At 44.2% G+C, this 15,279-nt stretch overlaps 1 protein-coding gene across 1 annotated transcript in view; it reads left to right on the top strand.

Moving 5' to 3' along the window:
* The first annotated feature begins 335 nt into the window (after positions 1–335).
* The window catches only part of LOC140202093 (scavenger receptor cysteine-rich domain-containing protein DMBT1-like), a 33,763-nt gene continuing 18,819 nt past the window's right edge, over positions 336–15,279 (top strand). Inside the window, exons 1-4 of the mRNA XM_072266952.1 lie at positions 336–396; positions 7,366–7,398; positions 8,195–8,509; positions 14,550–14,861. Coding sequence (XP_072123053.1) covers positions 336–396; positions 7,366–7,398; positions 8,195–8,509; positions 14,550–14,861 — 721 coding nt within the window. The remainder of the gene's footprint in view (positions 397–7,365; positions 7,399–8,194; positions 8,510–14,549; positions 14,862–15,279) is intronic.

Below are 15,279 nucleotides of genomic sequence, written 5' to 3'. Positions count from 1 at the left end.
AATGATCTGAATAGCCTATTCCTGGGCGGTTGGCTTCTATGACTGAATGTTTTCTTTAGGATGTAGATACCGCGTCGCTGTATCATTGCCTTTTCAGATTATCTCAGCTCATTGCTTCCTCAGAAGATGAACGCATCAGTTCCATTAATGGACAAGTCCTTTCCCATTGGTGCGTTTCAACAAACTGTAATTCGCGCGTCAACTGAGAGGAAAACTATTGGATGCCTAGAAAGAAATATTGAATACTCAAAAACATTCTCGTAGAACCTGCTTTCAGATCAAATATTCAGTTACTGGTGTGCCTATCTTTGAACATACAGGGCCGATAGCTCTAAATGACGACCGAGAGGTTACCGTTGACTATCTTGGCACTGATGGTGTTGAAGATCTGGAATTGTGAGTTCTTTAAGAAAATTGAAAATATTAGATGATCTGTTGATATGCTTATTATCATTAATGTCCAATGTCGCGTAATTTCATAACACTGTTACAGAAAATTGAGTGAAATGGAAAGTAAAACAGTAAATAAAAGTTCCTCTTCCACTTCCAACTTTGTGATAAATCAATATTGAAATAGTAGACAAAAAGGAGAGGAACAAATCTGTCACCCTGCGAATTTCGCGACGAAATCAATGTTTCATGTGCTTCAAAATTTGCAGTGTACTGGTTGAATAGATCAGGAATAGGCCGATTTGTTTCCAAGAAATGACGACGGATATGCTACGTTGAAATTTGGTATTGAATTTGCAGTTTTTGTTTCCCTTCTAGAAGCAAATTTTCATTTCTATCATTTGCAGTTGAAGTGCTTCTATTAATTACATCGACTTCTCGTTGACTTTCTGTCGAATACTTCACTGCAAATTGCAGCGAAAGACAGATGAGTTGTTTTGGCTCGAAAATTCTCGCTTTAGAAAACAGTCGGCTGCTGTCATCTTATATTCTATGTAAATTATTAATCGATGTTGGAGAGTGGTCGCACTTGGGAAACAGCCAGTCAGATTTCACAGTATATAGTTCAGTGAATGCGAGCAGCAACCAAAGTTACAGCTGCTGCTCCTGCTTAACGCTGGTACTCATTCCTATCGCTGGTAATGATCAGTTCTTTCAAAACACTATGTTGCACAATCAGGTGAACAAGATTATCTAGTTCATTTAGTCTCAGCTTTTGGAAATTATTTTCATATTTTACATTATTGAAATCATTCTGTAATACCATGAGCTTGATTAGTATCGTCAATTAAATGATCTTTTTATTTTGTAGTTTTGTGCGGCCGGAGAAAAGCTGCAAGCATTTTCATGTTACATTGCAAGTATGAGAAAATTTGCTGTTCTTAACATTTTGAACTCTACATTCCTTTTCCTGTCCAGGTTAAACTTATAGTGCAAATCTCAATGGGAAAATGTTTTCTTTATCTCTTTTTACGTTATGTAAAACATTTAATGCGTTACTGCCGTATAACGGAGGAAAACCATGAGAAATTCAGGGTGCAGTGAAGGGCAAAGGAAATTAACGAAGTAAAATGTTTCTGTTTCTCTTGACGCAGATGCATGTGAATCTGCCGCGTATTCCTGAATTTAATCTAATTTGCCGAATACTTGTTTGCTATTTATTTTTTAAAAAATGAACGTAATACAAATTTTGTTCAGAATTTCTGATTAAGCTAATGACTATGCAAACTGAATATTGATAGATTTTGCATAATTTTGATTATTCATTATCATTTAAGTCTACTCTCTCATCGACACTTTAAATGAAAGCAAATTATTTCGTGTTATTTCTCAATGGAAATAATGATGACTTAATTTCCCTCTCGGAAAGTAGGGCTATATAGTCACCCACACACAAAAGCTCCCTACGGACTTCTAGTCTGTGCCGAGTGGGAAACACTAACTTACAAATGAACCGTATTTTAAGTTTTCCTTCTTTCTAAACCTCCACCCATAATTATTCCCAATCACCAACATACCGGGTGGTATATTGCCTCCCGGGTGCCAGAGTCTGAGATATCTCCGATTGAGTCCTCAGCATTCTTAAGTGGGAGGCCGAACACCCACAAGTGGTGGTTCATATTAGTACCAATGACATAGGTAGGGCAAGTTACGAGATTCTACATAGGGGATTTCAGTGAGTTGGGTGCTGAGTTAATGCCCAGGACCTCTTGGTTTGTGAACTCAGGAAGGCTATCCGTCCCACGTGTAAGTGAGGCCAGAACTGGGAATATTAAACAATTTATTATTTTGCTAATGAATTTGTTTTGGAAGGAGGGCATGCAATATTTGGATCATTGGGATCTCTTCCAGAGAAAATCGGACCTATACAGAATGGACGGCTTACCTTTTACAGGAGGGTGTTAATAGCTTAGTGGGAACGATTGTTCATGATGCATGTTGGGCCTTAAACTAGAATTGCATTGGGGTGGCAACCTGAGTATTAAAACAGTTAGTGGAGTTGTTGTGGTGGGAGATGTTGGTATGACCTCAGACAAAGTCCGCAATTAAAAAGTTGAACGTGGTGCCACTAGTGTCCTGAGCCACGTGTACTTCAATGCAAGGAAATTCATACGAAAATCCATTGATAGTGCTGATGATGGTTTACAAATAGAGGCAATCTGTAGTGAGAAGAGGCTGTTGACAGGGCAAAATTGCAGAAAACAGGATGAATTGGAACTTAAAAGCCGCACAAAATCGGGAAGGGTAAATACAGCACGAAGGTGTCATATTTGAATGCGGTCAGCAGGTAGAATCAGTTAAATGGACTTGCAGCACAATTTCAGATTGGCAAGTCTGATGTTGTAGACATCGCAGTATCATGGATGAATGCAGATTATAGCTGGGATTTAAATGTCCAGGGGTTCATATTGTAAGGATAGGCAGGAGGGCAGAGACGGCGACGTGGCTCTGATGATAAAATAGGAAACCGAGCATTAGAAAGCGCTGAAATCGGATCGGAAGATGTTAACTTATTGTGGATCGAGCTAAAGATCTGCAAGGGTAAAATGACACTGCTGCCAGTTGCATTGAGGTAGTGATAAGGATGTGAACTATAAATTTCAAGTGGAGGTAGAAAATACATGACAAAAGGATGAAGTTACCATGGTCATGGGTGATTTCAATATGCAGGTAGATTGGGAAAATTACGTTTGTGCTGGAATCCAGTAGGGAAGATTTATCGAGTGCCTACGAGAGGTTTTTTTTTGAGCAGATCATAATTGAACCCGCTTAGTGATTAGCTATTCAGGAATGTGTTTTGTGCGATGAACTGGAGTTTATCAGAGAGCTTGAAGAAAAAAGAATCCTCGGGGATAAGTGATCATAATATGGCCGAATTAACCTGAAATTTGAGAAGGGGGAGTTAAGATCAGATGAATCATATTACAGTGGAGTGAAGGGAATTACAGAAGCATGAGAGTAGATGGCCAGATTTAATTGGAAAATAACACTGGCAGGACGGCCGGCAGAGTATAAAGATCTGATACTTCTGGAAGCAATTCGGAAGACACAGAAGAAATATGTCCCGCAGAGGAAGAAAGGGAGAAGAAAGAGATGGCTGAAGGGATTGTGGAGGCATTAGTAATGATCATTCAACGATAAGCAGACTCTGGCAAGATTCTGGAAGACCGGTACTCTGCAAAAGTCACTCCATGTTTCAAAAAGGCAGAGAAGCAGAAGAAAAGAAACTATAGAACCGTTAGCTGACCTCAGTGGTTGGGAAGATGTTCGTGTCCATTATTAAGGTTGAGGTTTCAGGGTAATTGAAAGCACTTAATAAAATAGGCGGCAGTCAACATAGTTCATCAAGAGAAATTCTGGCCCGACAAACCTATTGGAACTCTTTGTCGAAATAACACGCAGGATAGATAACGGAGAAACGCTGATATAGTGTATTTGGATTTTTAAAAGGCCTTTGACAAGGTGCCACACATGAGGCTGCATAACAAGTTAGGAGCCCATGGATTTACAGGAAATAACTTAGCTTGGAGAAAGCAATGGCGAATCGGCAGAAGGCAAAGTGTAGACATAAAGGCAACATTTTATGGCTGGCTGCCGGTGACTTTGGTATACCACAGGGGATTGTGTTGGGACTGTTTATTTTTACGTTTACTGCCAATGATTTGGATGATGGTATTGATAGTTTTATTGCAGTTTGCAGATGATATGAATATAGTTGGTGAGGCAGGTAGTTTTGAGGAAGTAGAGAGGCTACAGATGGTCTTCGGGGGATGAGAAGTATGGGCAAAGGTATGGCAAATGGATTACGTATCAGGAAGTGTATAACTCGTGAAATTTGCAGGAAGAAATGAAAAGGCTGACTATTTTCTAAATGAAAAGAAAATTTGGAAAAATAACCGAGGTGCAAAAGGTGAATTTGCAGGCTGCATATGTGGTGAGGAAGGCAACTGCCATATTAGCATTCATTTCAAGAGAACTAGAATATAAAAGCAACGATCTAATGGTGATAATTTATAGAGCAAAAGGGATGCCTTACTTGGAGTATTGTGAGTATTTTTGGGCCCCTTATCTTCGAAAGAATGTGCTGAAGCTGCAAAGGGTTCCAAGGAGTTTTAAAACCATTCCAGGATTGAACGGGTTTGATGGCTCTGAGCGTGTGTTCATTGTAATACAGAAGAAAGTGCTCTGACTTAACTGAAAATTGCCAAGTACAGAGAGGCCCTGATGGAGTGGATGAGCACTGGATGTTTCCAGTCGTGGGAAAGTCAAAGACCAGACGATACAGCCTCAGAATATAGGGGCGTCCTTTTAAAACGCATATGAAGGGGAATCTATTTTGTCAGATAATGGGGAATCTATGGAATTCTTTGTAACATGCAGCTGTGGAAGCAAAGTCGTTAAGTGTATTAAAGACAGACCTTGTTATATTCTTCATTGTTCAGGGCATGAAGGGATATAGGAAAATGACAAGAGACTGGGGCTAAGAGGAATTTGATGAAATGGAGGAACACACTCGATGGGCCAAATTTCCTAGTTCTGCTCCTATGTCTTATGGGAGATCCCAGTTAACTTAAAATTAAACTCTATCAGGGAAGTGGGCAAAGCCCGAGTTTCAAATGGAGTACATGCTAATCCACACAGGGTAAACTTGAGATTAGAACTGAACGCCGATCACCTGTGCCTGAGCGCAGTGTCCCTATTAATGCAACGTACTAGAACTACCCTTTACTTAATAATGCGTCGTGCTGCATCTACGTACTTGTAGAGACGCGCACTTGTGTCTACCGGACGATGCTATCTGCGAGATGTGCAGTGTATGTTTCCCTGTGAGCTCGCCTGTTTCTCCAGGTACTCTAATACCTACGCACATGGCTTGCTGGTTGGTAGTTTAATTGGATAACATAGACTATTACTTTGTGGAACCCTAAAGATTATGCACATGGCAGTTCATGGGATTTCGTGAGATGTAATAAGTGCAGGATGAAGAAGAATAATGAGTAGAAGAACGAAACTGATTTTTCTTCGGACATGTACGTCGATTAGAGAATTTGATAGGTTTCTTTTTTATCATCCGCTAAGAAAACAAAATAAAAAGTTCTCTTCAATACATAGCGATGAGGTTTAAACAACAGGAAATTGCTTCAACTGTTACGAAAAATAAAGAAATGATTATCTTTACTCAATTGTCACATTTAGTTCAAAACAAACAGTGACATATGTTTTTTGGGGCAAATCCAATCGGCGAGGCTTGCGCTAGTCTGTGCAAAAATATCGCTACGCTCATGGGGCAACACTGCATGCTAGCAACTCACCAACCATATGCACACGTCTTTGGAATGTGGTAGGAAACTGAAGGAAGCCCACACAATCACAGAGCGAACGTGAAAACTCCTTTGAGTCGGGAAGTGTTCCTAAGCTGGCGCTTTACATCGATGCGCGAGAGGGTAAGCGCCGCGGAATTGAAAAAAAAAACCTCGTAATTTATTTCCAGTTCTAAGGCTGACTTAATTTATAGGTATTACGACTTATGAGACATAAACCTAACACAATGAGCGTCAACATTGCCTAATTGACAATATAAGGATGTTGGATCCTCGTCTTCCTAACCCGAAGACCACAATCTGTGCGGACTGACGATGACATTTTCTCCTCGTTGATGATGAACACTGGTGCACTTCAGGAGTGTGTGCTTAGCCCACTGCTCTACTCTCTGTGTACCCAGAAGGCAGGACAGCGACTATACATCATCCCGAGTTTGAAGAGATTTGGTATGTCAAATAAAGAAACACTCACACACTTCTATAGACGTACAGTGGAGAGCACTCTGTGAGGCTGCATCACAGTCTGGTATGGGACGCGGAGAGGGTGGGGAGTGGCTGGTGCACAGGTTCGGAAGAAGCTACAGAAGGTTCATAATTTAGTATGCATCATCTTGTTTACTAGCCTACAAAATACCCAGGACATCTTCAAGAAAGGCAACGTCCATTGTTAAGGACCTCCAGCACCCAGGGCATGCGATTTTCTCACCGTTACAATCAGCTATGAGGTAGAACACCCTGAAGGCACATACTCAGATATTCAGGAAACTCTGCCATCTGTTTCTTTACCGGACATTTACCCCCTTGAACACCACTTCACTTTTGAAATATAGATATATATTTCTGTTTTTTTGCATGATTTTTAATCTATTCAGTATAGGTATACTGTAATTGATTTAATATTATTATTGTTACTATTATTATTATTATTTTATTTATTTTTCTGCTATATTGAGAATTGCATCGAACTGCTGCTGCTAAGTTAACAAATTTCAGGACATTAATATCGGTGATAATAAACCTGATTCTAATTCTGATATAAGTTGAAGAGTGTGTTTGAACTGAACTGGAGGAAATGGCGTGAACACCGTTCACAAACTATAACAGTGGCCTTGAATTTATGAATATAATCATGCAGTTTCCACTTGTTACAAATCGGTTAACGTGAACATAGCAATGCGGCAGACAGTGCCTGTCACTAGAGCAGAGTTTGTCGGGGCAGTTGGACTGGGATCAACCGGTCATTTGCAATATCCGGAAATACATGTGCGGCAGCGAGCGGTGTGATTTAATGGATGAGTCTGCCAAAGGGAAAATATCATGTTGCTTTGCTTTTGAATTTAAATGTATTTTGAGAATCATAGCGGCGTCTACAGAGCCAGAAAATCAAATAATGCAGCGGAACGAAGAGCTCGGAGGGCGTGACTGAGCGTGGGAGGGAGGAGGATGTGGGGGTGGGGCAAGATAGCGGATGCGGGTGTTTTTACCTTTGACCGCATATTAATTTCGTATTCCATTTACCATGTCCTCCTAATCCATAAGTATACGACCCCCCGTAAATCCAAAGAGAAATCTAATTGTACATTTCTCATTTCAGGCCGTCCAGTGCATTCTCAGACCGAGCAGTCAGGTAACCTCGCTTGATTTTCACTGAGTGATGGTCTGGGTTGTTGAAACTAATTGTTAAGGAGTACCTGGTTGAAAGGCGTCTGCTATTCTCGTGGAACGACGACAAGCACCAAACTTACCAGACAGTCAGCAGAGAAAGAGCTTCTGTTGCCTTTATTAATTCCTGAAAGTAAAAAAAAAAGCCTCCCATTTTTCATTCCATCCTTTTAGTGCTGTGTTGACGTCACGTGGAGGCTCAGTTCGACTCTTTCTCCAGGAAATTTCCACACCTCCATTAATGTTTGTGTTCGATTACCTGATTGATGCGTACTAAGTACAGTGGAGGCACGGAAAGAGCAGTCCATCTGTAGCTCTCCGAAGAGTAAAAACGATTCAATGTTCCCTATAAGCTCTGTGAGTGTGCGGCCGCGCATTTAGACATTGTTTCCGCGGAGCTGATTTTTTTTTTGACATTTAAACATTTAAAGGGTGTACAGTTGTAAGGGTGTTAAATACTTTTCTTATTAGAGCAATGGTAGGTCAGCAAAGGTGTAAAACAAATTAGAGGGAACATTGAAGCAGATCATCTTGATTTCCTCGGAGACATCCATTTCTTCCCGTAGAATGACCGGTTGACTCTCGGTTCTCCAGACGTTGTCCAGCTCATTGACTAATCTCGTTATGTTAAGCAGCGTATTCGGGGTTTGCCACAGTCTGAACTCCCTGTTGATCATCACGTTGTTCAAGAAGAATTTTAATGTTTGAGGAGGCTTAATTCGTGGCTGACTTATGATGTTTTATTTTCTGATATTTTTCAGAAATCCCAGCGTTAAGATTGGTGAATGGTGGCAGTCGATGCGCCGGGAGAGTAGAGATTCTCCACAAGGGAAACTGGTGGACCGTGCACCACAGTGTGTGGAAGGAGCAGGCCACGAATGTGATGTGTCGGCAGCTGGACTGCGGCGCCGCGCTGAGAACCCTGGGCAAAGCTCACTTTGGGCAAGGATCCGGACCCGTTTTATCAAACTCTGTTAAGTGCGGCGGGAGGGAGGCCACTCTCCGGGAGTGTACAGTCGATGTGTGGTTTGACTATGGCTACGGACATTCATACGATGTCGGCGTTATTTGCGAAGGTAAGTATCAGGTTTTTATATCTGCGGTCCCGCCATATTGATGTCGTGCGGGATGACTCCGATAGTAAATAACCGGGACGGGCCACACTTCTCTTGTGATGTCAAACTAAATCCAATTTATGTAGGGATTATTCCCGTCATGTTGGAAAAGCATTTCGTGTGATCGTACTCCTACTGTGACGTTAATTAAGTAGCACCAAGTGCATATGTAGTCCAGTGTCAGCTGAACTGCTCGAAAGAGTCGAGTCATATTTGTGGCATGAGAGAAAATGATGTCGTCAGGCCTGCACAAATCCGGACCAGAAAAGTCGTGCATTTCCTTCCCCCACAGATGATGATTGTCGCGCTCAGTTCCTCCATAGTTTGTTTTTATTTCATCCAGCAGCCAGCCTTTCCAATTGTTGATTAATAGCATAATATGGCACGGAAGCAGTCCTCTCCTAACACCCTCCAAACATTTTCAATACAAGTACCTCGGTAAATGTTTCTACTCCGGTCCTTTTGAAAGTATCTGGTAAGTTGATGGAGATGATCCTGAGAGGCAGGATTTATGAACATTTGGAGAGGTATAATATGATTAGGGTGGTGGCGCGTGGCCAAGTTTTTAAGGCGTTCGTCTAGTGATCTGAAGGTCGCTAGTTCGAGCTTTGGTGGAGGCAGCCTGTTGTGTCCTTGAGCAAGGCAGTTAACCACACATTGTTCTGCGACGACACTTGTGTCAAGCTGTATGGGTCCTAATGCCTTTCCCTTAGACAACATCGGTGGCGTGGAGACGGATGACTTGCAGCATGGGCAACATCCGGTCTTCCATACAATCTTGCCCAGACCTGCGCCCTGGAAACCTTCCAAAGCGCAAATCCATGGTCTCACAAGACTAACGAATGCCTATTATTATTATGATTAGGGGTAGTCAGAATGGCTTTGTCATGCAGGTCATGCCTTACGAGCTTGGTTGATTTTTTTGAGGATATGACTAAACACATTGATAAACGAAGAGCAGTAGATTTCGTTTACATGGATTTCAGCAAGTCATTTGATAAGGTACCCCATGCAAGGCTTATTGCGAAAGTAAGGAGGCATGGGATCCAAGGGGTCATTGCTTTGTGAATCCAGAGCTGGCTTGCCCATAGAACGTAAACAGTGGTAGTAGACGGGTCATATTCTGCATGGAAGTCGCTCACCATTGGACTGTCTCAGGCATCTGTTCTGGGACCCTTACTCTTCGTGATTTTTATAAATGACCTGGATGAGGAAGTGGAGGGATGGGTTAGTATGTTTGCTGATGACAAAACGGTTGGAGGTGTTGTGGGCAGTATGGAGGGCTGTCAGAGGTTACAGCGGGACATTGATAGGATGCAAAACTGGGCTGAGAAGTGGCAGATGGAGTTCAACCCAGATAAGTGTGAAGTGGTTCATTTTGGTAGGTCAAATATGATGGCAGAATATAGTATTAATAGTAAGACTCCTGGCAGTATGGATGATCGGAGGGATCTTGGGGTCCGTGTCCATAGGACATTCAAAGCAGCTGCGCAGGTTGACTCTGTGGTGAAGAAGATGTATGGTGTATTGGCCATTAACAATGATTGGGTTGGATTTAGGAGCCGAGAGTTAATGTTGCAGCTATATAGGACCCTGGTCAGAACACACTTAGAGTACTGTGCTCAGTTCTGGTCGCCTCACTACAGGGAGGATGTGAAAGTCATAGAGAGGGTGGAGAGGTGATTTACGAGGATGCCTGGATTGGGGATCATGCCTTATGAGAATAACTTGAGCGAACTAGGCCTTTTCTCGTTGTAGCGACGGAGGATGAGAGGTGACCTGATAGTGGCATGGTCCGGCTCGGGGTCGCTTTAAGTTTACCTTGTTTACGTTTCGATCAGGACCGTTGATTAACTATTTTCCCGTGTTCCTCGACTTTGGTGATTAGAGGCAATTGACACTCTGCTGAACCGGTAGTTTATAATCTCCGGCTTTCAGCCGTTCGGAGCGGGAGCGTCTGCAAAGTCACAGCGTGCCAATGTCACCTGGCCGTAGCAAGCCTTGTCTCCGCCCGAAGCGAGTGCCGGTAATTCGCCTTTCCCCACCGGAGCAACCCTGTCCAGTTAGCTCGCAGAAGCAAGTCTGCAAAGTTTCCTTATCCAGGTGGGTCCGTCAGGTAACCCGCCGGAGAGAATTAAGAGCCGCTGTCTACTGTTCCCCTGTCGAGTCGAGAGCTTGGCACAACCCGGAGGTTCCACGCACCACGTCCTGGCCCCGGCGGCGTTCCAGTACCACGACCACGTCCACGTCCTGGCCCCGGCGGCGTTCCAGTACCACGACCACGTCCACGTCCTGGCCCCGGCGGCGTTCCAGTACCACGACCACGTCCACGTCCTGGCCCCGGCGGCGTTCCAGTACCACGACCACGTCCACGTCCTGGCCCCGGCGGCGTTCCAGTACCACGACCACGTCCACGTCCTGGCCCCGGCGGCGTTCCAGTACCACGACCACGTCCACGTCCTGGCCCCGGCGGCGTTCCAGTACCACGACCACGTCCACGTCCTGGCCCCGGCGGCGTTCCAGTACCACGACCACGTCCACGTCCTGGCCCCGGCGGCGTTCCAGTACCACGACCACGTCCACGTCCTGGCCCCGGCGGCGTTCCAGTACCACGACCACGTCCACGTCCTGGCCCCGGCGGCGTTCCAGTACCACGACCACGTCCACGTCCTGGCCCCGGCGGCGTTCCAGTACCACGACCACGTCCACGTCCTGGCCCCGGCGGCGTTCCAGTACCACGACCACGTCCACGTCCTGGCCCCGGCGGCGTTCCAGTACCACGACCACGCCCTGGCCCTGGCGGCGTCCAAGCACCATGTCAATCCTTGCCCTGGTGGTCTCCAGTTTTGAGTCTAATATTGGGCCTGGTGATCTGTGATTCCTGTCCTACCCACTTGTCTGAATCCCTTCTCTGCCCCTTTCGCCTCTAGCTGTCGTCTGCAGCCCCTGCCTGCACTTCGGTCTAGTTCCATCGCCGGAGCTAGATAGGTACTCTCTGGTGTTCATTCATGTTGGTCTTGTCTTGTCCTGTCCTCGCCTCCGTCGGGTAAGTCAGGCCGTCTTGCCGTTGCCCCCTGGGGAGTCATGGCTTGTCGTGTCTTGTCCTCGCTTCCGAGGTGTAAGTCAGGCCGTCTTGCCGTTGCCCCGCGGAGGGTCATGAGTCCCGGCCCTATGTCCTGTACCCAAGGAGTGTTCCCGTCTCTGTGTTCTGTGTATGTGTCCGTGGTTCCATGTAACTGCTCTCCCGAGACCGAGGCTCTGCGTTCCCATGTTCCTCCTCGCCCTAGCCCATGTCATGTCCATGCCTGGTTCTGGGGTCCAATCCCGAGGCAAGACCCAGGTACTGGGTCCTTGCCCAGTCTTGGGCTCGGAGTCCATACCCTAGCCTCTTCATGTCTCCTCTAGCTCTGGGAGCCGATTCCGAGTCCTAGCCCAGACCCTTGGTTCCAGCTTAGTCATAGTCCTCAGTCCATGTCCAATTCGCTATTTCCTGTCTCGCTTTCCTGCTTTTGAACAATAGGCTAATTTTAAGTAACCGCACAAGATGTGTCTTGCATTTGGGTCCACCCTTGCTCCCAATGCCGCCGCCTTTGTGACAGATAGAGCTGTATAAGATGATGAGAGATGTTGATCGTCTGGATAGTCAGATGCTTTTTCCCCAGGGCTTAAATGGTTGCCCCAAGAGGACACAGGTTTAAGGTGCGGGGAGTAGTTACAGAGGAGATGTCAGGGGTAGGTTTTTTACTAAGTGGTGAGTGCATGGCCAAGTGGTTAAGGCTTTGGACTAGCGAACTGTAGGTCGTAAGTTCGAGCCCCAGCCGAGGGAACATGTTGTGTCTTTGAGCAAGGCACTTAATCACACATTGCTCTGCGACGACATTGGTGCCAAGCTGTATGGGTCCTAATGTCCTTCCCTTGGACAGCATTGGCTTCGTGGAGAGGGGAGTCTTGCAGCTTGGGCAACTGCTATTCTTCTATACAATCTTGCCCAGGCCTGCGCCCTGGAGAGTGAAGACTTTCCAGGCGCAGATCCATGGTCTCGCAAGTATAACGGTGAGTGCATGAAATGGGCTGCCGGCAACGGTGGTGGAGGCGGATACGATAGGGTCTTTCAGGAAACTTTTAGATAGGTACATGGAGCTTCGTAAAATAGAGGGCTATAGGTAAGCCTAGTAATTTCTAAGGGAGGGACATGTTCGGCACAACTCTATGGGCCGAATGGCCTGCATTATGCTGTAGGTTTTCTGTTTCTATGTTCAATGTTTTATTTCGTCCCTCACGTTAAACATAGGTTTCCACTTTTTAATGCTTTTTCCCTAAATGCCGAGAGTTTCTCTTCCCTGACAGATGATGCTCATGCCGCCAAAATGCTCCCTGTTCCAGCATCTAGAACTGTTGATCAGTAGAGTGATACAGCTCGTAAACAGTTTACCCCCCCCTCGCGCCCCCTCAAAGAAAGGAGACAACAATCGCCCATGACAAGCAATATTGCAATATGCGTCAGTTCGACCACACGAGTTCCTATATCCATCAAAACAATTCCTATTCTTTACTTGTCAAAATAGCGTTCAAATACTGTGACTTTACCTGCCTCAGGCACTTCCTTTTGCAGGACACCGTCTGCAGACCGTCACTTAGATGAAACGCTTGCCCCTCAGGTCCTTGTGAAATATTTGCTATCTCCGTTAAACCTATGCTTTCACGTTTTAATAAATTATTTCTGAAAGTAAAGGATGCTTGTATTCCCCATATTTTTACGACGCATGCTTTACAAAGCATGCATTACACATGGCAGCAAGCCAGTTTTACAGGTCAACAGCTGCCATACCTCAATTGCATGCTGAGTTCAATAGGACAGTGTATATAGCTGGGCATTCTTCGCGTTCGACAATGAAAGGACTTCTCGTGATCTGCATCCGACAGCATAACCATGTGCTAGGATATTTCTGGGACATCAGACTTATTAACGTCTGTGTTTGTTTTCAACAAAATGTAATGCATTCATTTCAGCGTTGCTTAAATATGAAAACACCTATTAATTGAACTGTTGGAATTATTGAGGCTGCTGGGCACCTTCGTCTGACCTTATCGTTGCCTTCTCACAAACTGTACAAAGGGTTGAACTCGAAACAATTATATTTGTACACACCCAGAAGAAGGATAACTGGAAAAGGAGATGCGATTAGATTATTGGTCATACTTTTTTGTGGGATAAACATGTCTCACTAATTTATTTCAGTGTTTGAAGAGTAGCTGGGAATATTAATAAATCCAAACAAGTAAACTTTGGTAACGTTTTCCATGTCTTCGCATGCTAATCTCTCAGAAAGTTCAGCCGCATGGTTTCCAGGCCGAGCAGGCTAATTAGCTATATACTGCACTACGGGAGTTCGATAGAAGAATGATTTTCTTGTGAACAAACCTGACCAGCGGTGTGCACACAGACATTATTGTTGAGAATTTTGTTTTGTCTGATACACACACACACACACACACACACACACACACACACAGGTGCACACACATATAAGTGGAGCAGCAGACGGGATTGTCGAACGCACAGGACCTTGTTTAGTGAACGATCAATTGTTTGTCCTTAATTATTGAGGAATCAAAGAAAAATATCTTTTTTTATGGTGCTCTGATATCCCGATGTGAATTTCGATAATGTAGACTAAAAGACGAACATAGAGTATGCACTTGCGATCAAAAGATTGTTCGCTTACTGATTTTAGAATAATCATGATCCATTATTATTACCAGCTGTTTTGTTTGTACACACAATTTGCTTGCAACATGGGTGTGCAAGATGTTCAGTAAAAATTAATTCACCAGAACGGAATAAATATGGTGCATTCTGGTGGTGGAAAACCAGGTTATCCCTCGGAGAACAGATTGCAACCCAACGATTTCGGACCATGATATATGATGAAAGTAATATGATTTGACTGTACATTGTTATAATTTTCTTTGCCATGCTTGCTCTTCACATCTTTCTCAGGTCACCGAACTGCAAGATTGGTGTCCGGAAATGACGAATGTTCGGGAAGACTGGAAGTGCAGTTTGGTGAAAAATGGGGAACAGTTTGTGACCTGCACTGGGATATGAATAATGCCAACGTGGTGTGCAATCAACTTCAATGCGGAGTCGCTGTTTCTGTGCTAAGGGGAGCTTATTTTGGAGAAGGAGAAGAGCCTGTATCGGAAAAAATCCTGGAATGTCAAGGTAATGAGTCGAGCCTAGCCGACTGTCCATATTCTTCATGGACTCCCCGTTGCAACCACAAGAATGATGTCAGTCTGATCTGTTCCGGTGAGTGTCGGGTTTCAGAAAAAAAAAAAATCAATATTATGCTTTGATTGTACTTTGAAGGCAGTATTTACTTATCAATAGTTCTTCCAAATAACTCCTCATAAGTTGCATTAGTGCAGTATCATTCGATATTATTTTGATCTGAAATTGACCGACAGTATAGCGTGGGGGGGGCGGGGGTGAGGGGTGGTGGTGAGTACAATTGAAGGATTTGCAATGAGACAGCATTAATGTTTGAGTTCAGTGTGGGGTTCTGAAGGAGGAAATTTAGAATACCTATAATTGGAAACTTTAGAATGGATGAAAAAAAAAAAAGAATCTCCTATCAAAACTTGACCAATAGGCTGATTAATTACGGTGACATTGAGCAATGAGTCATCATATTAACAAAGTACTTAGAGATTATTCACCGATTTAA

The sequence above is a fragment of the Mobula birostris genome, chromosome 8 (genome assembly GCF_030028105.1).
Source record: "Mobula birostris isolate sMobBir1 chromosome 8, sMobBir1.hap1, whole genome shotgun sequence".
Taxonomy (NCBI): Eukaryota; Metazoa; Chordata; class Chondrichthyes; order Myliobatiformes; family Myliobatidae; genus Mobula; species Mobula birostris.
The sequence above is the reverse complement of the archived record's forward strand: the minus strand, read 5'-3'. Positions and strand labels throughout refer to the sequence as shown.